The sequence below is a fragment of the Dermacentor silvarum genome, chromosome 1, assembly GCF_013339745.2.
Source record: "Dermacentor silvarum isolate Dsil-2018 chromosome 1, BIME_Dsil_1.4, whole genome shotgun sequence".
NCBI classification, from domain to species: domain Eukaryota; kingdom Metazoa; phylum Arthropoda; class Arachnida; order Ixodida; family Ixodidae; genus Dermacentor; species Dermacentor silvarum.
The window spans coordinates 229,070,621-229,086,064 of NC_051154.1; the positions used below are offsets into that span (position 1 = coordinate 229,070,621).

Sequence of the window (15,444 nt, forward strand, 5' to 3'; positions counted from 1 at the left end):
AAAGTCTATTTTGCCTTCACTGTCCCTAAACCCCAATGCTTTGAAAAAATCAGCCCCGTTGCCTTGCACTGTAGGGTTAAGCCCCTTACAGAAAAGTATGAGGTGTTCAGCCGTTTCCTCTTCTTCTCCACACGCACAGCACAACGTGTCTATACCTTGGTACTTGACTCGGTACATCTTAGTCCGCAATACTCCCGTCCTGGCTTCAAACAACAAAGAGCTTCCCCTAGAATTATCGTAGATATTTTCTTTGGCAATTTCTTGCTTGAAAGTTCGGTATGTGCCCAGTGCTGATTTCGTCTGCATCCCTGTTTTCCACAGACGCCTCTCTGTTTCCTTAACCTTTTTCTTAACCGCTGTTTCCTGGTTTGCACCCCTCCTGCAGTCCAAATATTTGATTCACAGTTTTCTGGTCAGCTTCCTCCATTTTGTATCAACATTCCTCATGTACAAATAACTGAAAACTCTCCTTGCCCACCGCTTTTCTGCCATCTCTCTCAATCGCTCCTCAAATTCTACCTTGCTGCTGGCTTCCCTGCCCTCAAATGACGTCCATTCCATGTCACCCTGTACCCCCTGATTTGGTGTATTTCCGTGTGCTCCCAGAGCCAGTCTACCTACCCCTCGCTGCTTAACTTCCAACCTTGCTCGAACCTCTGATCTCATGCACAGGACCGCATTGCCGAAAGTCAAACTAGGGACCATCACCCCTTTCCAAATCCCTCTCACCACTTCGTACCTATTGTAATTCCACAGTGCCCTATTTTTCACCACAGCTGCATTTCTGCTACCTTTAGCCGTCACATATTTTTCATGTTCCGTTAGGTACTCAGCCCCATTGTTTATCCACACTCCAAGATATTTGTACTTATCCACCACCTCCAGCGTAACCTCCTGTATCCTATGCTCGCTGCCCTGATTATCATTAAAAGTCATGACTGCCGATTTTTCTTTACTAAACTTCAAACCTAAGCTATCTCCCTCTTTACCACAGATGTCCATTAATCTCTGCAAGTCTTCCTTGCTGTCAGCCATAAGTACAATGTCATCTGCATACATCAGTCTTGGTAATGACTGTTTAATCCATTCTCCCTGCTTGTAATAGGAAAGGTTGAAGCCAAGTCCGCTCCTCTCTAATTTTTTCTCTAATCCTTGTAAATACAGCATGAACAACAGAGGTGACAGAGGGCACCCCTGCCTAAGCCCCTGCTGTATCTCTAATGGCCCAGATACCTTGTTTTCCCATTTTATAAGCACCCTGTTACTTTTATAGATATCTTTTAAAAGATTTCTTACTCCATCTTCCACCTCTAGAGTGCCCAGTATGTCCCACAAATCCTTTTGGATTACACTGTCATAGGCTCCCTTGATATCCAGAAAGGCAAGCCATAGGGGCCTGTGTTCCTTTTCTGCGATTTCAATACACTGTGTCAATGAGAACAGATTATCTTCTAACCTTCTTTGTTTGCGGAATCCATTTTGTAGTTCCCCCAGCACCTCCTCGCTCTCCACCCATGCCTGCAGTCTGTCCTTTATAATCTGCATCACCACCCTGTAAACCACTGACGTCACTGTTATGGGACGGTAGTTGTTTATGTCGGCTTTGTCCCCCTTTCCCTTATATATCATGCTCATCCTGCTCAGTCTCCACCCGTCAGGGGCTTTACCGTCCATTATCATTTTGCTCACTGCCTCTCTTAATGCTTTCTTAGATTTTGGGCCCAATGTCTTTATCAACATAATTGGGATGCCATCAGGACCTGTCGACGTGCTACTAGGAACCCTCTTCTCTGCCCTTTCCCACTCGCTTTGTGCCAGTGGAGCCACTGCACTGACTAGTCCATCCTCACCTGATTGAGCACATGCTATGTTTCGTTCTTTAAATTTTTCTGTCATCATTGTTCTTATATGTTCCATTGCCTCATCTCCCTCTAGTCGAACACCTTGAGCTGTAACTATAAACCTCTGCTCTAGGCTAGTCTTATTACTCAAGGAGTTGAGATGTTTCCAAAATTTCTTCGCTGCTTTTCTATCCTTTTTGTTTACTTCTGACAACCATTGGCTCCCCCGCGCCCTAAAGTCCCTTGATGTAGGAAAGTACCGCCACTCTTTGTACTTTGCCGCCGGCGCGCGACCTCCTCGCCTCCTCCTCACCCCTCGCGGGTCCCCTCCGCGACAGACGGCCTTGGGCGCGTTTTCCTGCACGATGATTGGTCTCCCTGCTGTTGCGCTTGGAAACGAGCGGAGCTTGCGTTTTGCTTGAGTTTTGCTTTTTCGTTCGCGCCATTTTGCGCCTCAGCTCAGCTGGCTCGGCGTATAGAGAACGTCGCGCGCTAACATTTCACGCTGTTTCGAGCACCGTCTGCTGGCCCTATGCCGTGCGCATATAACTGCAGGAAGAAGCGTGATGATGGCTATGCAGCTTTTACGATACCGCAAGAAAAGCGTGATGGCTTGCGCAAGAAGCAGTGGCTGCACAACATTGGCCGGAAGAACTTTGTCCCGACAAGGAACAGTGTTGTTTGCGAGGTAAGACGCCTTTCTTATTGCTCGTATCAAAGCATCCCCTAATGCTGCATTTTTTCAATTCTTCCGGCCTGCTCATTCGCGTTTTTGCTGCGGCAATTTGTACGATGCACAAAAATGGGGTTCTCCTCAGCATGCTGAATATTCTGATGGGACTCCATCACCTCGCACGTCGTCAACTCTTATTCAATCGGAAATGCAGCACTATAGATTCTGCTTTCCACTGAACAGATATACCCGAAGATACAGCCTCTCGATCGCACTTTTCGTGATTGTTAGGATCCGTTGCCTGTTTTGCTGAAAATCGAAATAGCAGCTTGTAGAGCAGCTATTTACAGCTTACTTCGATGTGTGTGTGAGTCACAAATACAATGAATGCAGGGCCCCCAAAAAATAGTGGCAAGTTACCCGTGGTTAATTGTCGGAGTCATATACCCAAGTATAACCGTGGTCAGCCTCTATAGTCTGTAAAGGAGTATGTTTATCTAGGTCAATTACTCACAGGGGACCCTGATCACGAGAAAGAAATTTACAGAAGAATAAAATTGGGTTGGAGTGCATACGGCAGGCATTACCAAATCCTGACTGGGAGCTTACCACTGTCGTTGAGAAGAAAAGTTTACAGTCATTGCATTCTACCGGTGCTAACGTATGGGGCAGAAACTTGGAGGTTAACAAAGCAGCTCGAGAACAAGTTAAGGACCGCACAAAGAGCAATGAAACGAAAACTCTTAGGACTAACATTAAGAGACAGGAAGAGAGCGGTGTGGATCAGAGAACAAACGGGGATAGCCGATATTCTAGTTGACATTAAGCGGAAGAAATGGAGCTGGGCAGGCCATTTAATGCGTAGGATGGATAACCGCTGGACCATTAGGGTTACAGAATGGATACCAAGAGAAGGGAAGCGCAGTCGAGGTCGGCAGAAAACCAGATGGGATGATGAAGTTAGGAAATTTGCAGGCGCAAGTTGGAATACGCTAGCGCAAGACAGGGGTAATTGGAGATCGCAGGGAGAGGCCTTCGTCCTGCAGTGGACATAAAATATAGGCTGATGGTGATGATGATGATGATACCCGTGGTATTGCAGGTGATGAGCGCCAGCTAGTCCACATTTTAAGGCGAGACCCTTAGTTGGATATGTTTCAAGGTGAGCGTTTGAGGTACAGAAAGTAACGTGACCTAATGAAGGCCAGAAGCGAGTCAAATGATGCCCAGCCGTGTATAATAAATTATTAATGATTAACAAAGTAAATTCGTGACTGATTAACGATTATATTAAGGTGTTTAAAGTTGATTAAGGGGGATTAAGATTAAATAAGGAGGGCGAGGGTCGATTAAGAAGGATTAAGCTGGATAAGGGTGGTTTAGGGTGGATCAAGATATAATAAGGAGGATTAGGGTGGATTAACGTCAATTAACATGCATGAAGGAGGATTAACGTGCATGAACGACACCTGGAGTGTCATTTTGATCGCAACAGAGCCGCTTTTTGGAAAGGGCAAGCTCTTAGCGCAAGAACGAATTGCCCGTCAACTTTCGGCCGCACTGATACTGCTTTATCATGCATTAAACGGTGTAGGTTTGTGCCATGGCCTAATGTTACTACTGTTGTTTTCTTGGGCATGTCTTTTTCTCAGCTGCCATGCGTACTGCATGGCATATTTCTACACTAGCATTGTTTCTCATTCTGATTATATGATACTCTTCTACGTTATCTGTATCTTGTCAAATAACGTTTTTTGCGCATGAACGAAAATAAAGCATCTTACTGACCATTCCTTTTGTTTTTTGTGTGATAAATGTTTTTCTGGTGTCTAATCAAAATCACAATTTTAACTATCCTACTACATAATTTAACGGTATGTTGGTGTGAACTATCAAAATACCTTTTCCAGAGGCGTAACTTTTGCCTAAAATATAGAATGCCTTCTCCCATACGTATACCGAGTATTTTTTAAGCTTCATTGACACCGACGCCTAAAGAATAATCTGTAAATACCTTTCCTCAGCTTCTGTTATTGTGGGTGATGAGTGGCTGCCGGTACCGCTTCATCGCACTGAAATTGTGCAACTGTCCTATTCAATGCAGAAACCACAGCGCAAAAGCTACTTTGACATTTAGACAAACGCATGGACGGACGATGCTCTCGCCAGTAACTAATATAAGAAGGCACACTGAATATAATACCTGCGGTGCACATGCGTGCACATACAAGAAAAAACTGCCAAACATAGAGCGATCTGCCACGAGCAATACTAGATCAGATGCAAAAAGTAAAGCAGCGTACCATGTGGCAGAAAAAATAAGTGGAGTATAGAAATCGCCTCAAAGCTCCTTTTACATCAGTGTGTGTCATTCATACGGCTTTAAGATGAAACCAACCTCATCATAAACGTTGCCTTCAGCATTCTCTATGCTGTTAACACCATTTTTCAAAATATTCTACGCCACTGGGGCGCACAACTGGCCCAAAATAATGCGCCTCCATCGAATTCTGCGCCCGTCCGCGGGAGCCCAGGCGCAATAGCGTGCCGTGCGCAGCGCGCGCAGCCGGCGGGCGAGGAGAATTGAGGAGGAAAGCGCGCGCGCGGAGGAGAGTGTCGCTACTTTCAAGATCAAGGGGTTTTACCGCGCCCCCTGCAGCAGCGCCCCTAGCGGTAGCGGCGCACCGAGGGACCCTGTCTGGTGTCTGGCAAGGGAAACGCGCCGCGCTTTTCACACCTCCCAATTCTAGCCACCCTACCCGCGCGCTGCCGAACATAATCTGGACGCGCGCGCAGTGTCAACACCTAAATGTTCTTACACCGTGGTCCAGAGACAATAGTGTCCAAAGGGATAAGTCAAAATATGAGCAGCGTCTTGGAGGCTGGAGTCGAAGAAAAATTAAGCGCCTCAGTTACTATGCTGGAAGTGTGGGTGAGTTTGTGATTCATGTATGACAAAGAACAGTGCACAAAACGTTCCATGACAGAAAAGCGCACGCACGCACGCACGCACGCACGCACGCACGCACGCACGCACGCACGCACGCACGCACGCACGCACGCACACACACACACACACACACACACACACACACACACACACACACACACACACACACACACACACACACACACACACACACACACACTGTTTTGAGTGTGCATTTCTTTCAGTGGTGTCCTTGTGTGGGCTGTGCTTAGGCCCGTATTCACAAACGAAACTTATACTTTACTTGATCGGCCCTTAACGCGTTTCAGAGAGCAATCTTGTACTTAAGGTATACTTAAATCGGCACTTAACTACCTGAAAGTAAAGTACAGCTGCTGGCTACCTTAAGGGCTACTTTCGCTGTTTTCTCGTCAAACAATATGGCCGACTACTATGGCAGTCTCGCCGAGTTCACCGATTTTGCTGGCCGTGTAGAAGAAGTTGCACAGGATGAAGCATATCGTTATGCGCCGCCGTTACGCCCCGTTCTCAGGGATCGGCAGAATCCAATAGAGGCCTATAACGACGCGGAATTCCTGTGCCGGTACCGCTTTTCCAAGCGAGCGGTGGTGCGGCTGTTGGAAATGCTGCCGCTGCGCCCAAAGGACCACGAACGCGGTCACCCTGTTCCGCCACTGCTCCAGCTCCTCATCGCGCTGCGATTCTACGGCGCCGGAACCTTTCAAGTTGTTACCGGGGACCTTGTTAATGTGTCTCAAGCAAGCGTGTCACGCATCAACACACGCATATCAAGAATGATAGCTGACACATTGTTCCCGCAGCTTGTGAAATTGCCCAACGCCACTGAAGCGGCCGTGATAATGGAGGAATTTTATGCCATGACGCGTTTCCCTGGTGTAAGCGGGTGTATAGACTGTACTCATGTGCGCATGAAAAATCCCGGCGGAGAAGACGCGGAGGTGTTCCGGAATCGAAAGGGCTACTTCTCAATCAATGTCCAGGTATGTATACTGCACTGCCATTGACATAAATACCGAATATGCGAATACCCGATTTATTATCATGTTTCCACAACTAGCAGTGTGACGCTGTATGCACAACATAAGTTGTATTACTTCAGGAGCATTCTGGGCTGCTCCACAGTGAAAAAAAAAATTCTTGTTTTGCAGGCGATCACAGGGCCTCAGCTTCAATTTTTTGATTTGGTGGCCAGCTGGCCCGGTTCGGCTCACGACAGCCGGATATTCGACAACAGTTGGGCCAGAGTACAATATGAAAGAGGGACTGTGCCTGGCATCCTACTAGGCGACATGGGGTATCCCTGCAGGTCCTACCTCATGACCCCATTTAGGGACAGAAGGACGAAAGACAGCCCTCAGCACAGGTGAAGTCAAGTTAGAGGAATGCTATTGGGTATACAAAAAATGCGTAAACTGAACAAAAATGCTTTCTTTAGGTACAACAAGTCCCTCTCGCGGACTCGCTGCAGTGTGGAGAGAACGTTTGGAGTGTGGAAGCGAAGGTTCCCATGCCTCGACATGACGCTTCAGATAAAAACAACATCAGTTCCCATCGTCATCACAGCTTGTGCCGCACTCCGTAACTTCGGCCACCTCCTAAGAGAACCAATCCCACCTCCACCACAAAGCCAGGAAAATCATGACAGCGGTTCGCCGGCTCCTACGTCACCTGCTCCACCAAGACCACCAGCAATGCCACCTGTGCCAGACACAGCAAGCGGTTTCAGAATGAGGGAGCGCATAGTCACACAGTATTTCGCTTAAACGAAATGACACAAAATAACAGAGACATGACTTTATTCGTACTGTTTTTTCATTATGTCGAGTTGGAGTTTAACCATTTCTGCCTTTGCTTTCTGATTAGCTATTTTTAATCGAGAAAGCTCCAGTTTTTCACTGTGCTGTGCTTTCTTCTGCTTGTGTTCGATGCGCATGAATTTCAGCCTCAATAAATGCTCCTTTTTCTTTTGATCACGGTCCTCTTTGATGGCATCTAGGCGGGCAGCCAATTCAATTGAGACCGCCGTTTGCCTCTGGCTGCTGCAGGTTGAAGCGCGTTTCGTGCCAGCTGGCACAGCGGCGCTAGAACTTGCCGCTGCAGCGGCACTGGAACTTGCTGTAGATGGTACAGCTGCAGCCTCTGATGGTTTTGCACCACCGCCATTGCGTGGTTGGCTGTCTGAAGTGTCTTGTACTTGGCCATGGGGGCGTGCAGTATTTGTTGAAGCATCTTCCATCGGGCTACTGTTGTCGTCCCATGACCAGAGGTCTGTTGATTCGTCGTACATGTCTTGACAACCTGCAGAAACAGTTCAAATGAGCACACTACTAGGTGATTCTGCATAGCTACACCAAAAGTGTCGCCCTGTTGTGAACATCTTGCTGTACATGTGCACTCTGCAGCTGTGTAGTGCCTGAAGTGCCCTTTGTAACAATTTTATTTTTATAAATGCAACGCACTGCAACCTGTGTTATATTTTCAACGTTTGTTCCTGCCGACATCAGCTGGTACAGTATGAAAGCACCGAGGCCTGACAAACACACCATTGGGAAAATGACTGAAATACTGGACACTGAAATGTATACGTGATAGCTCCAACGTAATAAATGAAGAGCGTTTTTGTTACAAAAAATTGAACGTAACAGACCGAAAACATGGGCAATGAAAAAAATATGATTAAGCCATACCAGCGAACTGTTCCAGAGGCCTGTCTTGAGTCTCTGACAGCAGTGCAGCGACAGCAGGTGTGCACTGCGATTTGGAAGGCTGCGATCCCCCTGGCACAGCATTATGCCGGCTGCGGTCACTGTCACAGGGATTGGGCAGCCGAACAGCCATGTGTGACGCGATGTCTCCAACGCGCTGCAGCTCGTCGGTCATCTGGCTTGGTGGTGGTGTTCCGCCACCTGGCATTACAAAAAGAAAAGAAGCGGGTGCATATTACATATAGAATGAGGCTCATAACGTTTTTTTTTTAAAGCCCAGCATACAGAGTGACCATTGAACGAACGCACAAAACACACGAAACAAATGTGTAAACGCAGCGATGCGTCTACTGCTCCGCGGAATAAATGCCGCGATTTCGGCTCTTCACTGCACGTAGCACAAATGTAACAAAAACGCAATCCCGATAGCAGACGCTGTGACAAAAGTACGGCTCGCCAACTCTGCTGCCCTTTAAGGCGACTTCATGCACGGCCGGAAAGAGACGCGCTGGCGTTCCTTCTTATTAACGCGCTGGCGTTCCTTCTTATTAGCTAAAGAGAAGGCATGCGAGCGCGTCTCTCAAGTCCGGCCGTGGTTCAGGTTATCGAGTTAAATGTCTGTGCTCTGTAAAATGCACACATGCAGGATATGTCGCCAGTAATATCGCAATTTCAGCCAAAGCAGCGCTTACCTGTAGCAAACCGCTCCCGCATGTCTTCAGCGTTTGTTCTTCTCCACTTGTCTTTCAAGTTCTCCCAGCATTTCTTCAGTTGGATCCATTTGCGCGGCGTCACGTTGTGGCGGCAGTTAAATTCGTCCTCGATTTTTTCCCAGGCCTGTCGTTTCCGACTCACGGACGCCGCGTCAATCCTCTTGTTTTCCACGACGCTGCGGTGGCGTGAGAGCAGTTCCAGTAACACGGCGCGTTCTTCTTCAGAGAAGTTTTTCTTTTTCTCCATGGTCGCGTCAAACAGATTGCACACACACACCGTAATGAAGCGCTTAACGTCAGAGGCACAGAAACACTGCAATACACCGCACGTAACAAACGCAACATCACTATTGGGACGGCGAGAGAGGCGACAGGAGGCCCGGGTATGACCGGGTGACTGTAGGCCATTGTGGCCAGACGAGTTCAAACAAAGCACTGAAAATGTAAATATTGGTTTCATTTACCCAGCACAGTGTTCATTCGAACGCTACAACATTTCTTTCCCATTATTTTGGTGCAACAGTTATTATTTTGCAAATGAAATACATCGTACACGCCAATTATTTGCGTAGCCTCGACACCATGCGACATACTTGTACCGAAAAGTGTCACTTCGGAAAGTAATACTTAAGTGCCGTTTACGAATCACTTTCCCGCAACTTTCCTCATACTTGTACTTTCCTCACACTTACTGTGCCTCCACTTAAGTTTCGTTTGTGAATACGGGCCTTAGTCAAGCTTCGATTAGATGACAATTGTTTTTGCCAGATACTAGTAATAAACAGATTCGTTTTATATATTTCAAATACAATTAGTCTAACTATCACCGGAAGTACATCTGTCACTAATGTGCAGTGAATTTAACGCGGTGTATCATTTATGCAGGAACAGCCAAAACATTATGCTGTACGAGTACTCATGTTAGCAATTTTAGCAACTTGGCAAAATAGCAAGAGCCTCGTTTGAATTTCTTTGGAAGGGCAAAACTTTATAATTAATACTATTTTCTACTTTTAAGAAATGACTACAGGAATCTGTTTTATCCGCCTCGCACGCAAAGGAATTCAAAGTTGAAAATGCGAAGCACTGCTTTTTTTTACTCACTGGCGCACACGCCCAGGAGCTGCAAGGTTAATCTGCTTTCGTGGGTAGTCTTCAAGCAGACTGTACTCGGTTCCAGCGATGAATTTTCGCGCTGGCTAGCACTTTTTGTTTTTTTAAGCAACACGTCATAACGCGGCTAGACGCGGCAGATCACTAACGGCGTTAACAGCCGTTATGCCAGTGAAACGCCGCAGCTGATAAAGTTCACCGTCTTTAAACACGTTCGCTTGGTGGCAGCTATCGAATGTTGGACGCATAAATTGGCTGAGATATTGATATCTAATTAAAACGAACCTGCATGATGCTGCTCAAAGGAAACGACCACCCCGTTCGCAAATACTACCGCCGTACAATTTAATAAAACGTGCCAAAACCAGTTCTGATTATGAGGCACGCCGTAGTGGGGGACTCCGGAAATTTGGACCACCTGGGGTTCTTTAACGTGCACCTAAATCTAAGTACACGGGTGTTTTCGCATTTCGCCCCCATCGAAATGCGGCCGCCGTGGCCGGGATTCGATCCCGCGACCTCGTGCTCAGCAGCCCAACACCATAGCCACTGAGCAACCGCGGCGGGTCGCCGTACAATTTGAATCGATAAATGGCACGGACTGCAATCGATAACAGTGGGCTGCTGCTGATCACACGTCAGTGAGGCCTCGACTTTTATTCAAGTAACAAAGGACGGACTTTAATAACAGAAGTCCAATAAAAACAATAGACTGCTTATTTTGTAAAAAATGACACCGTAACTATGTGTGTCGGTTATTATATGTACATTACGAGATCAAATATTGAGCCGCGTTGAGCGCCCCTATAAGAAAAAAAAATACGAATTAAAGTATGCGACCAAATTACAGTAGCTCCATGGTATATTTTCTTAACTGCGCTAACCATTTGCGCGCTTCATGCTGGAACGCGCCGGCGTTGATTTTCCCCCCTGTGTGGCCATTTAGTGAACTCGAGAGTGTACGGTGTGCGGGGCCTGACTATGGTCCCTAGAATCAAGGAGGTTTAAATAAATCTGCTGGAGTGGAGGTCGCCTATATCTACCAATGGGCGGCGGTGAAGCCGCGCCGTGCGCGCGGCGGCCATCTTGCCATAGGCAAGAAGCGGGAGCCGCCACGCGCCCGCCGCGCTGACTGCGTCTCCCCACCGTGGTTTTTAACGGTTATGGCGAGCACTAAGGGGGAAGTAGGCAATAATGAGAAGTCAAATGGCAGATAACAATGTAATCTACTTAATTTTGTTTCTTTTGGAGTTCTCCATGCAAGCAATGGATGAACACCGGGGAAGGGTCTTCGTCACTGGTCTTTAAAAATAATCAGCCTCGTAAGAGCAGACCTCACTTTTCCGGCACTCATTTCCCTGTGTTTTCTATCGTCATGTGACGGAGTCTGATGCTTATGTAGAGTTCGGCCACTTCGCCGTGGTGATGTTTGACGTTAGCTTTTGAATATACTGTTTCTTTAGCTCGGCTCTCTCTGCTCTTGTCAATGAATCAATTAAAAAATACCCAAGTGGCAGCTTATAATTCGCAAGTTCAAGCCAAGGAGCATGTACACAGATGCATTCTTGGCTTCAGGGACACTGTCATTACGCATTCCACGCCCAAAGTCCACATATCCAACCACTTTGTCGCCCACAAGCTCAACATGTTTCCTGATTGACATGTCATCGACAATAAAAGTACAGTACAGAGTCTCCGTGCGGCAGTGGACAAGTTTTTCAAGAAAGACAGTGACTCAGCTGTGAAGCCAGGATCCCCGTTGATGGAACTGTACCATTATCGTATAGTGTGCTCTGCTGGCAGTGCTCCATTAAACTTTGAGCGTGCATACTCATAAGCTGACGGAGAATAGAAGTGCAGCGTTAACGTAAATGCACGCAGCTCAGATGGGTACGTGCCTTTCTGGTCTTTTCCTGCCCTGTTGGGGAGTTGCTGTATATCAGGGGAAGAGGCTGCAGAGAACACCTCCATGCCCTCCTCAGATATGAGCTTTTGGTCCTTGATATCCCTTATTATCTCTTGAGCAGTCTCGTATTTTTTTTTTTCAATCTCCGCTTCCTCTGCTGCAGAATTTTGAACTTCTTGAGTTGTGTTATCTCCTCTTGAGAAACATGAAGCAATTCTTTGTAATGCTGCTTTGTAGGTGATGCAACTGCCACATCTTCAACAACTTTGTCAACTTCAACACCTCTGTCGGCTGGAGTACTCCGAGGTCTCAGTGGTGGTCGCTTTCTTTTCAGTTGGAACGAGAATTGCGCAGTTTAAAACTACTGGCTTTACTCGTGGCATTGCGTAAAGCAACCCCAAATATAAGAACAGAAAAGGTACAAATGTAAAACAAAACAGCTGCTCGTATATTGCCCCAAACGACGCTACTTAACACCTCGTAGTTGCGAGCAAACCTATAAAGACAACACAGCAACGGATTACGAAATCTAGAGGGTCATCTACTTAATTTCAGCGAATAGCAAATGGTGCTTTCTGTTCCTATTCACGATCCGCACCGGTGAAATCAACTAGCACAAGAATGTGTATTCACCGGCAATTGCAGGTGCTTTGGAAATGCGCCAAACACGGTAGGACAACTTCCCGGTCGCAGCCGTATCGTCTGCCCGGTCCGGTCGATACAACCAGGCTTTAAGTGCCTCGAACCATAGCCTCCTCGATAAACTCAAGGAGGCTATGCTCGAACATATGCGATCGCCGTCTTTTTGCTTCCAGCCTTCCCTCCGAACAGCTCTTCCCACGTGCTTCGCACATTTGGGTCCTTGGGAAACCTATTTGGAAAAAAAAAATGTCGCAGTTTCACCCGAAAGGCGAAGCATCAATTGCGATAGCAAATTAGTAGAGAGCTATACGGAGTAAGGATAGTAGTTTTATCAGCTGTATAAACTTGGACATGCAGCAGCACCAGCAACGTGCACAACTGTTGTCGACGTTTTGTCCCGTCACAACCGTCGGCGTTTTGTCCGCGTTCGCTCCGAACGCGCGCGGCGTTGGTGACTTGCCGGTGCCTTTGGGGGCGGCTCGGAGGTTTTCGACAAGATCAAAACGGGACACTCGTCGAGCAGCGTCGGAAGTCTTTACCACCTTCTCGCCTCGCAACGTTTTTACATAAATACGCATTTGGTGCCGCAGCTAAACGTCGCCTCCCCTCCCTTCCTCCCGTCCCCCCACGGCCTTTCGCGCGACGGACGAAGTCGCGTTTGCTCTCTCTCTCTCTCTCTCTCTCTCTATATATATATATATATATATATATATATATATGGTGATTGTAAAGGAGGAAAGAGACGCTTAATTCGGCAGCCCTTCAGGGAGCACGGCGCAGAACACGCGTTTGCTCTCCGCCGTGCGTTCGCTCCCCGTAAAAGCGCGCGTCCTTCGCGCGCTTTCACTCGCACAACCCAGCATACGGCGCGCGGCGACTATTTCATCGCCGTTTGACGTCATACAGAACCTCATGGCGACAGTGACGCCGACGGCAGAAATCCTCTTTGAGTGCCCATATAATTGCTATCGCAATAAAAACAATGACCGTCAGATGTCAAATTGCCGACAGATTGCGAGCTGTCAGCATGTGTTGCGAAATGCAGAGTTTTCATGAAGAACAAAATGTGCTACTTACAAGTGAAACGTAATTCCAGAGTCCTTTTTCGCTCGATTTGTGCAGCCGTACGCAGCGCACGATACCATTACAACGTCCGGACGCCACCACACTGACTACGCACTGCGGCTGCCGTGGCAGAAGGAGCGCTTTCGGCCTGTGGCAACATGGCGGCGCGCGGCTTCAGCTCAGGGGCGTCCCATCCACTCCAGCAAGTTTTATTTAAAACTCCTTGCCTAGAATATAGCCTGACTGAAGGTTAGGGCAACGCCGAGGCTTCATGGGGAGAAAAAAAACATGGTGGAAGGAAAATATAGGAGGGAGCATTACGTCACGCAGCCAGCCTTGGCCAGCGAACGCTTTGTTATAGTGTACTAGCTTCGTGTATTCAGCAGTGGTGGCCCAACACGTGACCTCTTGCGTCAAGATCGCGGAGAATCGAGATTTGCCGAGACGGTTTGGTTACCGGTAGTTTTTATTCGGTGCGCGCTCGGCCGGCAGCTGCTGACATGCAGGAAGGAAAAAGATTTTTCCTTGCTTTGTTTTTTTCTTGTTTTTGTTTATTTCAAGAGTTTCAAATGGCTTCGAATGAGTATTAAAAAAATCAACCGGGAACACTAAAACCCACCGCGCGCTCTGACGTGCCCTCCGTGTTCTGACGTTTTCATCACGTGTTAGGCCACCACAATCAGCGACAATCGCGTTGCGGTATGCTCCCCCCTAGATTTTTCTTCCTCCACGAAAAAAAGCAAGAAAAAAAATTGATGTCTACACCAATGCGGGGTCGCCCTCGTAGTGAGCTATACAGCGATGACGTATTTCTGGCTTTTTAATGCAAAAATGTATAGCCTTCGAGATCTACAGCTCACGAATATACAGACTGCCGAAGATCTACAGACCGCCGAATAATTCGAAAATATCGAATACCTTAATTCGAATCGAAGCGAATAACGAATAGAGAACTATTCGATCGAATATTCGACATCAAATATTCGTCCATCCCTAACTAAGAGTCGAACACGTAAAGTACAGACGAGTAGGAACACAAAATATCCAATCGTATTCACCCGTGTTGGTCTTGAGCTGGACGATCTCGGCGTAGCTCGGGGCAAATCTCGAAAAAGGAACTTCTTCCGGAAATGCAGACGCTCGATGAACTCGTCGGTTAGCTTGCCGGGAATCCCCTGCTTCCGCAGACGGTCGGTCTTCACGTCACATATTTTCACCGGCGCGGTCTGCATGATCCCCCTTCCGATTCCCGCACGGCGCTTTTTTAGCTTTCGCCGGGGGTTCTGGAACCTTCTGTCGGAGTTGCGATCATGTACCATGAACAAAGCCTTGGACTCTTCTAGTCAATTCTCGCATCTTCGACCGCGGCCGTCGGAGCGTGGTCGAGGAGGATGGTGACTCATCCGTTGGCGCACGCTCGGGCTTCTCTTTCTCTCAACTCGCCGGGTGAGAGGGGTATCGGCGCGCGCGTGCGCTCTCTCTCGTTACCGTCTCCTTCGCGTAACTTGTCGATGCTTCTAGACTCCGTTGTACGCGTCGGCTGTCTGTATTGTATGCGCGCTCCCCCTCTGGATACTTCTAGACTCCGTTGGTCGCGTCGGCTGTCTGTGGTGTATGCGCTTTCCCCCTCTGTTGAAGCTGCCGCGGGACCGTCGTGATTCTTTCGCTGGCTTGCGTGACACACGGAACGCGCTTAGATTGTGCGATCTTTTGTGACATTGACGAATGACGCAACCCGACATATATGATTGGGCGACTGGGCGTCTGTGTGTTACCGTGTTTCTGTTTCATCGCAACGCTTAAAGCCACAAGTGT

At 47.7% G+C, this 15,444-nt stretch overlaps 2 protein-coding genes across 2 annotated transcripts; one reads left to right on the forward strand and one right to left on the reverse strand.

The window, feature by feature from the left end:
* Nucleotides 1-5,883: 5,883 nt before the first annotated feature.
* Nucleotides 5,884-6,489, forward strand: LOC119437551 (putative nuclease HARBI1). The gene has a single exon (XM_037704555.1). It carries the CDS (start codon nucleotides 5,884-5,886, stop codon nucleotides 6,487-6,489), a length of 606 nt encoding a protein of 201 aa, XP_037560483.1.
* Nucleotides 6,490-7,144: 655 nt separating this feature from the next.
* LOC119437557 (myb/SANT-like DNA-binding domain-containing protein 3) lies at nucleotides 7,145-9,150 on the reverse strand. Its single transcript, XM_037704567.1, has 4 exons — nucleotides 8,883-9,150; nucleotides 8,173-8,391; nucleotides 7,578-7,783; nucleotides 7,145-7,183 (listed from the first exon to the last, which is right to left on the reverse strand). The coding sequence occupies exons 1-4, from the start codon at nucleotides 9,148-9,150 to the stop codon at nucleotides 7,145-7,147; spliced, it is 732 nt and encodes a 243-aa protein (XP_037560495.1).
* Between the last annotated feature and the right edge of the window lie 6,294 nt (nucleotides 9,151-15,444).

Bases quoted from the DNA above. Each gene is read 5' to 3' on its own strand.
- LOC119437551 (XM_037704555.1), top strand. From the start codon at position 5,884: ATGGCCGACTACTATGGCAGTCTCGCCGAGTTCACCGATTTTGCTGGC.
- LOC119437557 (XM_037704567.1), bottom strand. From the start codon at position 9,150: ATGGAGAAAAAGAAAAACTTCTCTGAAGAAGAACGCGCCGTGTTACTG. The intron at 8,392-8,882 runs GTAAGCGCTGCT...TTGTAATGCCAG, and splicing joins GCGGGAGCGGTTTGCTACAG to GTGGCGGAACACCACCACCA. The intron at 7,784-8,172 runs GTATGGCTTAAT...CTGTTTCTGCAG, and splicing joins GCCTCTGGAACAGTTCGCTG to GTTGTCAAGACATGTACGAC.